Here is a 10518-nt window from a genome sequence, read left to right as displayed (position 1 = left end):
GTGTGGGGGGCCGGGCTGTAGAACTCACAAATATGTTTGACTTGTTGACTTTTCTTTCAGTATGAATTTTCACTTTCTTAAAGTTAATTTATGTTTTCAAAACTGAAGGTTGTCAGGGAATCCGCAGCCTTCCGTTTAATGAAATCACATGCTTGGGGAGTGGTTTAGAAACCTAAGAATATTGAAAGCAAACTCTTGCAGACTTTTGTTGATGTTCAGCAGTTTTTTCTATTCTTTAAAATATTTGTTTTATTTAAACACGTTACTAATACTAATGGAAAAATATTGGCTCCTATCCTGGGCATGCAGTTTCATGCAATAAAGCTGCAGGGAATTCACTAGAGACTTGTGGAAGCCAGTGGAGGCTGGTGGCTCTGATGACAGCAGGGCAGTGTATCCGCTCCGGGTTTCAGTCAGAACCAGTCAGAATTCTAAAGGAGCGATCCAAGGAGCGAAACCCAGAGAGGATTCACTGCCCCACTAACATCAGAGCCACCAGCTTCCACTGATGGAAGCACTTGGGCACAGCTGCCAGGATGCGCCAGTATCAGTGCCCAATGGTGGGTACTGATACTGCCAACATCAGTACCTGGCATTGTCGGACAGCTGCTTTGGCCCCAGCACCCCAGCGGGGCCCCTGGGCACTGATGGCTGTCCTGGCTCTGTTGCACCTGGTCAGCTGGGTGGCAGGAAGCTACAGGATGCCAGTTTAAATTTTCCACAATGCCTGGAGCACCCAGTGGAACATCACTCTGGGGCAATGTGAAAAAGCAAAGTAGTGTCTCTCCCCACTGCAGGGGTGCAGAAGATGAACTGGGTGGGGGGCTGACTTGCCCTCCACCAGACCCATCACAGGCCAGAAGCCATGCCCACTGACATCTTTGCCCCACTTTGCCATTCTCCATGCTGGTAGAGGCAGGGAGTTCTGTGCCTCTCTCAGCACAGAGAAAGGGACTTGGCCAATGCTGGGAGCAGTGGATCCACCCGGCGCTGGCTGAGTCGGCCGCCACCTTCACACACCTCTTGCTGGCTGCCTCTGTCAGGAGCGGCAGGAGAGGAGGTACACGAAGGAAGCCTGAGTCGGTGCTAGGAAGAGCAGCTGCTCTTCCCAGCACTGGCTGAGTCCTCACCACCACCCACATCTCCACTCTTATCTTTGATCCGAGATCAGAGATAACAGCATGGATTCCTTCAGGGGGGACTCCTCCAGGGGGTGGGGCTTGGAAGCTAAGCCCCACCCCCTGGAGGAATCTAAGGAGTCTCCACAGGCTGGATGTAGAATTTCTGCTGGCTGGATTAGGGAGGAGAAATACAATAGGATTCAATGGAGTCCTGTGCCCCTCTCCCCTCCACCCTCAGTGTGCATTCACGACAGAGCACTGGGCCATTACTAAGAACAAGCGGGCCCATAACCAACTGTGGTATCACTTCTCCAGCCTTTCCTCTTGTCCAGATGCAAGATACTCAAGTAACTTGACACCCAGGCTAGAGATTTGCCTGGATGAAGGTCCAGCAAGTGTGCGTGGGTCTCACATTTCTAATAATAGCTAGCACTATAGAGCATGCAAAGTTATGGGCTGAGAGAGCCAGGGGGAAACAGAGTCCTATTGAGCCAAACTACAAGGTAGGCTAAATGCGTGATCACATTTAATATTTGTGGTGTTCTTAAAATATCATCAGCAGGGAGTGGATCAGAATTAGAGCCACAAATCATGAGGAGGGGGTTAACCCTTTCACCTACACCTCAATCCCAGTTACCTGGTATATGCTGGCTAAGAGTAAAATAAAAACAAAAACAGAAACTCAGTTCAGTCATAAAAACAAGCAAATTAAACACACAATTAAAAACAAATCAATTAGAAACACAGCAGTAAAAATACACAAACAGCACCTAACCTGTTAAAAAACCCTTTTAGCAACAAACCAATTCACATGCCAAACGTCTTTGCCTGCCAGCAGAAGTACAGCCAAGAGGGAGGCAACCTAGCCTGCCTTGGTGGGGAGTTTCGGAGCCTGGGAGTGGTCACCAAGGAGGCCCTGAAGACTCTGAGTGTAGTTTACCTGAGGATGGATTTTCAGATTTAGTTTAGGGCCCTGCAGCAAAGATAGTTTTAGAGAGAGACGCTTCAACTTCAGGAGCACAATACAGCAAGTTAGGGCCAAACCTGACATGACATTTATCGCTCTACGTACAAGATACTTTTGTTAACAAAAACCTGGCACAAGGGGGCCCAAGCTGAATTAGGACCATAGTGTAGGAGGAGGGGGCTGTTAACACTTTGGCCCAGTCATGGCCTGTATGGAATTGGGGGCCCTGCCCATGCCATTCACAATGGGAAGAATGCTCCCATTGGCAGACATAGGGGGAATCCAACTGGGATCATGGTGAGGCAAAGAATCAAAGCCACATCTCCCCACACACCATGGTATCAATCTGGTGCTGCCTATTTGTTAATAGAAATACCTTGCATGCAAGTGTCAAGTTTAGTTTGGTCCTAACTCAATGAACTGTGCCCCGTATGTTGAAGTTTGCCTCTAAAACTATCTTTGCTGGGCGATCCTAGAACTGAGCCTGAATAATCCAACTTAAGGTAAACTCTGGCCCTTAGTCCTCCATTTCATTAGAGGTTTGCCAGGCAGTATGAGCAGATGGGTGTTCAAATTCAAATTCAAAGCCTGCTTAGGTGCATGGAGCTAGCCACATGGTTCTTTTGATCCTGGAGTGTGTCTAAATGTGACTGAAACTACTATAGTGGAATAGCGCAGTTACACAAGTGGAAAAAAGTATTTTCTTTTGCTTTCACAAATAATACCACATTTTCCCTGCTCTAACAAAACTCGCCTAAAGGGCTGCTTAAAAACAGAAGTGAAACTGGAGGGCCATGATGTCATCTAAAGAACCCATAAACAACCATGAGTAGCAAATGATGAGTGCACAATAAATACCTCGTGTAGAAAAGCTCATTGTGGCCAGAAAAATTTACAGTGCAAGCCTATTTATCTTTATTCAGAAATAAGACTCACTGTATTCAATGGGACTTGCTCCCAGGTAAGTGTGCATAGGACTACAGCCTTAGTTTCACAGAAAACCCCCAAAATGTTCCTTGTGGCAGAACCTTAGCCTACTTCTAAATGCCAGCTAAATTGCTGCTTGTAGAACTGAGACAGAGGAAAAGGAAAAGCCAACTACATTGGCTCAGATCACACAGCAAGTGGCAAAGAAGCAGGCTAAAGCCTGTTGCTATTAGTTCCAGATTAAACATTCTGTTGGCTGGAGGTCTTTTATAATTAGAAAAGAATCCATCAGGTTGGAATATATCTCAGAGCAAAAAGGAGAAGCTTCAACTAAATAAATGCTGCTCGCCAGTATTTGGGGAGTGCACAGATGCCATATTTTATGTCTTTTATTTACATTAAAGAAATAAAAATTAAACATTGAAATTAAAGGCCTTTTCCTATAGAGTGCACACCCCATAAAGAGATGCAGTAGATTCCTACACAATACACATGCTTGCAAGCATGTGGTTGTTTGTTACATACACAAGGCAGAGCTACATGTCACCACCAGAGATGTAGGCTTGTGCCAAAAATGGGCTCTTATGATACGTTCTCCTCAGACACACACACCCCAATAACATGTAGCAGCAGTTACTATGTGACACAAGATCAGAACACTGTGTATTCCCCCATGCCCATTCCACACCACTGGCTGCTGGTGGTGAGGAAGTATCTGATGATAAGCGCTACTACACAGGAATTGGGTGGGCGGGGTGTGTGTGTTGACAATAAGAAGCCAATTTGGGCAGTAGCACCATAACTCTGATAATGTATTGATCTGTCCACATTGCTTACATTTTCTAGAGCTGTATCCAGGCATTCAGCCTGCTCACATGAAGACTAAAAATGAGGAGAGGATGTGGTGTATCTGCAAACCTCATACCCAAACATCCTCATTCCCACCTTCTCAGTTCCCAAGATACCTACATAGAGCTCTGAAGGAGGTTTCTACTTGTGTTCAAGCAAAAGTGATTAAGGCCTCCTTCAGATCTCTCTGTTCAACATGGGAAGGGTGCAGACACTGGGGGTGAAGCCAGAGAGAACAGGGAAGTGGGGAAAGGCCTAATCCACACAGCCGGTGCCCCTTACATGTGTTGCTATGCCCTGTTCAGGCATAACACCTAAGCCCTGTTCAGGCATTAACACCTGAATTATGTGTACACATAATGGGTTGGATCCAGATTTACACAGAGTTAACCCACTGAAATCAGTGGGACTTAGGTTAGTCATGAATAACTTAAGCCCCATTCATTTCAGCTGGCCTACTCTCCATATGACTAAAACCGAATCCAACCCAAGATGTTTTAAAAATGTATACTTCGAAAAAAGTGGTGTATGAAGCAGCTCTAATACTTAAGAAAACTACATTTTAACATTGGGGCCATATACAGTTCTCAGGTTGTACATGAATGCTTCCCTCCTCAATCATAAATGCTGAGCATGCATCAGCAAAGATTTGTCTGTGGTTCACCTGACTCTAGTTGATCTAGGCTTCATCCTTTCAAATAAACAGTGAAGAATGAAATTAGGAGTGGGAAAAAGGTGTTTAAATAATAAAATGTCGGATGGGATTTTACCCTGAGAATTTAGCCTTATTTTAAAAAATTTGATACACTTTGATTGGAATATGTGAAGTTGAAACAACCCAGGAATGTTGTTATATAAAACACAGAAAGAAGAAATGGCTCCAAATGGAATTTCATAGAGCTCTTTCATGATCAGTCTGGTAGCCAAAGACATGTCAGCACCCAGGACGATGTAAAGTTTATGTCACTAGAACAGTTACCAGATGGCAATACTTCTGCCTGTGCATGTTACCCCATCCCCTTCCTCTAATAACATGCCTAAGCAATTAAGCAAATTCTCTTTACAGAAACTTATTAATCTGAATTTTTCCAGAAATTCATCATTTGACGACTTTACCTGATGGTATTTAGTGAATTCCATGCATTATTAAAAGGCAGAGACAGCTTTTTATTGTGAAACGACAAGCATAAATCCAGCTAATTCTGCAGGCCACACCCCAATAGTGAAAACACACACTCATACCTATTCCACCAGCAGAGAACTTATATGAGTTTGTCTGTACAATCACAGGTGCAGAAATTGTGATGTTACAGTTGCTATTTTGAAATGCATGCAGAACTTTGACTTGAAGAGCCAAAGCATTCCGGGGTATGTGACCCCCTTGGGGTTTACTATCTTGAATCAATCACAGGTCACTTCTGCTTGGAGAAACGTTTGCACGCTGTCCCTCATTGTATCCCAGAGATAACACACCATCTGTTGTTCAGATGGCCAATCAGGGTTGTGTGTGTTGTTGTTTTTTTAAGCAAAATACTTTCTATGCCTGAGGCACACTCCTATGTCTACCCACCCTGGCGAGTTACGAAGGGCTGCAGATATTTAAGGGTACTTCTGCTGAAGTTAAAAGTACTCACTGCTCAGATTGACTACTCCCTTCTCCAGGACTGGCCCACTGCTTGAGGCAGTATAACAAATGGCACCTGTCACCCATCCAGGTCAAGGTGCATTATATCCAAGGCCGGCCAAGTTAACATAAGCAGAACATTCCACAAGCTCCTTCCCCCACCCCTTGGCACTAAACATGCAATGATAACAAAGTAAACAACTAACAATTTAGCTGCCCTTTCAGGAAACCCAAAATTTGCTGCCTGAGGCAGCCACCTCATTCTGCCCAATGGTAGGGCTGGCCCTGCCCTTCTCATAAGCTGTTATGCAGGAAACCTGCTGGTTTGCTGCACATCGCTCTGATTTTCTCCCTTTCCATCACTACAGAGGATCAGGGTGCAATCCCATATACACATTGCCCTTGGGGTAAATTCCAGTGAACTCAATGAGGCTTACTTTTGAGCAGACTCACATATGATTGATCTGTCAGTGTGCTGAAACTCTGCTTGTTCTCTCTTCCTTCAACTATTTTGTTTTCCTGTTATGTCCCATCTATTAGATTATAAGCCATTCTGGCAAGGACCATTCTTTTTCTACAGCTTTTGGTAGAATTTCAAGCACTTCACTGAAGAGAAGAAGAAGAAGAAGAAGAAGAAGTCACTTTTTGATCAACATTAGGATGATCACCATCAAGGATATAATAAAAGAAACATGCACCACTTATTTTACATGCAGAAGAAAAATCCTGCTAAATATTTTTTTCTAACCTTGTGGCCTAGTCCAGCAGCTCAGTCAGAACAAGCAGTTTTTTGTTTTTTTCAGCAGTGGTCAGATTTGTGTACACAGAAGATACTTTTCTTTCATCTGTCCCACAGGAATAAGTGGATGCAACTGTCACTTAACTCCTGAAACTATAGATCATAGGATTGTGAAGAGCTAGTCTCTTGATTGTCTGTGGTAAAGATTGTTTACAGGTGACAAGACACAGGAGAGTTCAGAAGGTGGTCTTATTTAATTTAAAGACACTCATTGACGTGTGGGCAGGCAGGTGAGCAGAGAGAGAGACTAGTAACTTTGTGGAATTATTTGCAAGACTTGGTAACACCATACACACACACTCCTCAGACTTCAAACCTCTCCCCTTCCCTCTCTCTCCCTTTCTCTATTTCCTCTGTGTTTCCTCAAGTCCATCTACCACACATTCCCCCCACCCCTGCCTTTAGAGATGGTCTCTTAACAAAGATGGCTCCCTCTAGTAGCTGCTGTATATACATGACCCCACTCCAATTTCTTGTAAAAACACAGAAATCAGAAATGTAAATTATAATGGATATACAGCAATAATTCCCCCTACATGGGAATTAATGCACAACTGACTTTCTCTGGAGTAAGCACATTCAATTTGTTGCAACAACTCCAAATTAAATGGGCTGTGAATTGCAATTCAAGAGTGCTGCTCTCATTTCTTCCAACCCATTGGCATGTTATGTGATGGTACTGGGTAATGAAGGTCTCCTTATGTTCCATTTTACACACAGAAAGGATGTATTTCGCTGTAGTTTTCTTTTTTTAAAAAAAACCCTCAGACTAAAGGAAATACGTTTCCTGTTTGGGCTCAGCGGAATGTAGCAAAAAGACCTGGCAAGCATGTAGTTATGCCAGGAATTACATCTGTTTCACAGGATTTTAAGAAGTTGCAGATGCTTAAGTTGATTTTGTTATCATACAGTTGAATTTTGGCACTGATGTCCAATGTAACAGCTAAATAAAGATGTAGATTGGGGTAAAAATTGTATTTTCTTTATTATCTGATATAAGAATTTTCACTTTAAAGTACATATAAGCTTAAGGTGCACTTTTATCACAACTACTACCTATATATTCCATTTATGAATAAATCAACAATAGTGCAATCCAATGTTTCTTCTTGTTGTGACATATTTCATTTCCAAAACCAACTAGCATAGCCTACTCATCAGTTTCTGTCCTACTAATGAAATTTTAACAAGATCCTTGAAATTTGTATTATCAGAAAATAAGAATTGTCTTTATGGATCAGAAAAATCCTCACTACTCCTCAGTGAGGTCTGGGCTTTTAAAAAGGGTGCCAACTATCTCCTGAAAGTCAAGATTCTGATGCCTGGGTGGGGCCCTGAAGTGAGGACCTGACCGGGTGAGAGGGCAGAGCCAAGTAAAGAGGAGGAACCAACCTATAGAGAACACTTTATTCATCTAAGGGAGCAACCCTATGGCCAATAGACACTGTCTAAAGGGCCAAAGGATGTTTTGGTTTCTGAGATCCGAGGCTGGAACCAGGGCTCTGAGCTGGGAGCCCAGAAACTGAGCTCCCCACCCCCTCCCCTGCATAGCTGGTGTGATTCTCTCCATGCCAGCTACGTCTCCGCTCTCAAAAATGGAGTGCAGAGATGGGGAAAAGGGGGTGGTACTGGGGGCAGGGAGGGGAGGAGACTATGGAAGCCACATTATGCAGCTTCCTCTGCACATCCTGGCTTCCTTCCCTCATCCTCCCTGAAGCTGTGGCTAGACAGGCAAAATCGCCCATGTAGCTAAAAATGCAGGGCAGCTGGAGCAGGGAGGTGAGGTTCACCTCTGTTCTCCGGCTGCCCTGCATTGGATACTCGGCAGCCTCCGACTTCAGAGTTTGCCAGGTATCTCAATAAGATTGCATTCTTAGTCTAGTTCATCTAAATCTAAGGTATTTCAAGTCCTCTGCCATCAGGCAATATATCAGACTTGACACCGGTCACTGCTACATAATACAGACTCCACCTATGTCAAAAGCTCAAAGCAAGAATGAAAAGTGCATAGCCTAAGCATGGAAGCTGCAGACAACTCATTGTCACATATATGCAGTTTATCATTTAAAAAGTAAGCATTTAGAAGACATACTAGGAAACAGTGATCCACTTTACAGACTGGAAACACTGAGGCTGTGAGTCTCGACATGGGAAGCTATCTTATACCAGATCAGACTATTTGTCCATCTAATCCAGTGTTCTCTACTCTGATTGACCCTGACTGTCCAAGGTCTCAAGCGGAAGTCTTTCTCATCACCTCCTGACCTGATCATTTTGAACGGGAGATTCTAGGGATTGAATCTGGCACCTTCTGCATACAAAGCGTGTTTCTATGCTATTGGGCGAGGGTCCTTCTCCTTCTGAAGGACAAACAGTGAATCCATGCAGAAAGTTCAAAACGAGGGATGTACAAGAATTTAGTTTATGTTCGCCAATCATCTGAAAAAATGTCATGTTCACAATCCCAAATGCAAGCAGTAGAATTTTTTCAAGAAATGTTTGCAAATTCACAAAAATTGCGATTGTGTTCCAAAAAAGTGCATTTATGCTTCAGTCAACAGAGGGAAAGTGAGCACTTTTGAAGAATATACAGTTTGAACAAGCTGAAAAAGAGATCAAAACCAGGAATGAAGCAAAAGGAGCTACAAAGTGCATTTTCCAGAATGTTGACAAGCTTGAAAATCGCTGGTTCTTCCATCCCTCTTGAAAACTCTAGAGTGAGCAAGGGAGTCAACCAGGATTTTCCTCACCTTCACTGCTCTGCTAGCAATAGGTGTGGCATCCAGAAGCAATTATCTGAATGACACCACCTCACTAGCACGCATGAGGCCAAGTATACACCCACCCACCACTCCCAGGTTTCCCATGCCCCAATATGCATGCAAAAAAAGGTTGTTGTTGTTGTTGTTCAGAAAACCAGGCAGGGGCAAGAAATCTAGCTTCTGCCTCCCTCACCCAGCAACTAGATCTCCCAAACCAAGCATGCTGGTAGTTTTGCAGCCACTTTATAAGGCCGCAGCCAGGTTGGTGAAGGGAAAGGCTTATCGCCAGCATATTACACCTATGCCAAGGGAACTGCACTGGCTGCTGCTGGGACAGGTTCAAGGTTTTGGTCCTTGTTCGCAAATCCCTAAACTATCAGGATGTGCAAGAGATTGCACATCAAGAGATACCCCCGCAGTGGGGCCTAAGATTTCAGAGGTCTGGTCCATGGTGGCTCGGAATAGCGCCTTTAGTATCGTAGCACCCATTCTCCGGAACTGCCTACCAGGACGAATTAGACAGGTGCTGGCCCTTCTGGGTTTTTAGTGCCTACTGAACGCTTACTTGTTCCAGCAAGCTTTTCCAGAAAGCTTGTCTTCTGTATACAGTAATAATATACAGTATTTTATTGTGGTCTTATAATGTCTTGTACGTAGCTTAGAAATTCCTTTTAGTGTAAGTGGTTCATAAATATTGTTAAATAAATCAATACTACTTCAGATTATGGAGGGTGGGTCATATGCTCTTCTGTACCAAAAATTAAAATAAAATCTCTAGACATAGACAATTAGATGTCAGGGATATGGGTTCTTCAAGAGCCTTCTTTCTTTTATTTCGTTTTCTGTGTGCAGGGAAGAGTTGTTCATTTGTTTCAGATGGAGGAGCATTCAGTTATGTAAGCCAGGGGTACCGAACTTCTGTCAGCCTGCCAGTTGAATTCCATTTCAGAGAGGCTCTCAGGAACCACACTCCAGTGGTGTGTGGGGCCAAAGGCAAAAGGGGCAGGGGCAAAAATACCAGCATATTTTAGCTTAAAGCTCTTACTGCCAGTAAAGAAGCCTTAGGAGAGGCATTCCAACCTTCAGAAACGGGGGGGGGGGACTAAACAAAAGCCAGGAAAGGGAGTGTGGAAAGGGGGTGGAGCCAGGAAAAGGGGGTGTGGCCATCTGGGGAACCCTGGAAGGCCAACCTGGGACCCCAGGTGGGCTAGATTTGGTCTATGGGCCTAATGTTCTGCCCCTCGATATAAGCCCACACCTGCAGTCTGAAATGGTACAGTTTAGACATTTACCCAGTTAGTGAGCATTCAGTCAAATATCCAGGTAGTTTCTATCAGGGTCCAGGGAGATCCCTCTGGAATTGCACAAGCAGGGTAAGAAGGCAGCCTGCTTCTCCTGTTGTTTGTCCTCAGCACCTGGCATTTAAATATATACTGCATCTACACAAAGACCAGGGGTGGGCAACTTTG

General features: G+C 44.1%; 1 protein-coding gene across 1 annotated transcript in view; it reads left to right on the top strand.

Moving 5' to 3' along the window:
- The first annotated feature begins 536 nt into the window (after nt 1–536).
- Nucleotides 537–10518, top strand: part of LOC146344604 (protein FAM200C-like) — a 67479-nt gene continuing 57497 nt past the window's right edge. The window contains 2 exon segments of the mRNA XM_084859805.1: nt 537–674; nt 1360–1468. Of these exon segments, the coding sequence (XP_084715931.1) occupies nt 537–674; nt 1360–1468 (247 nt within the window).

The sequence above is a fragment of the Heloderma suspectum genome, chromosome 5 (assembly GCF_057233095.1).
Source record: "Heloderma suspectum isolate Gila_16-S chromosome 5, 16-S_ref, whole genome shotgun sequence".
Taxonomy (NCBI): domain Eukaryota; kingdom Metazoa; phylum Chordata; class Lepidosauria; order Squamata; family Helodermatidae; genus Heloderma; species Heloderma suspectum.
The sequence above is the reverse complement of the archived record's forward strand: the minus strand, read 5'-3'. Positions and strand labels throughout refer to the sequence as shown.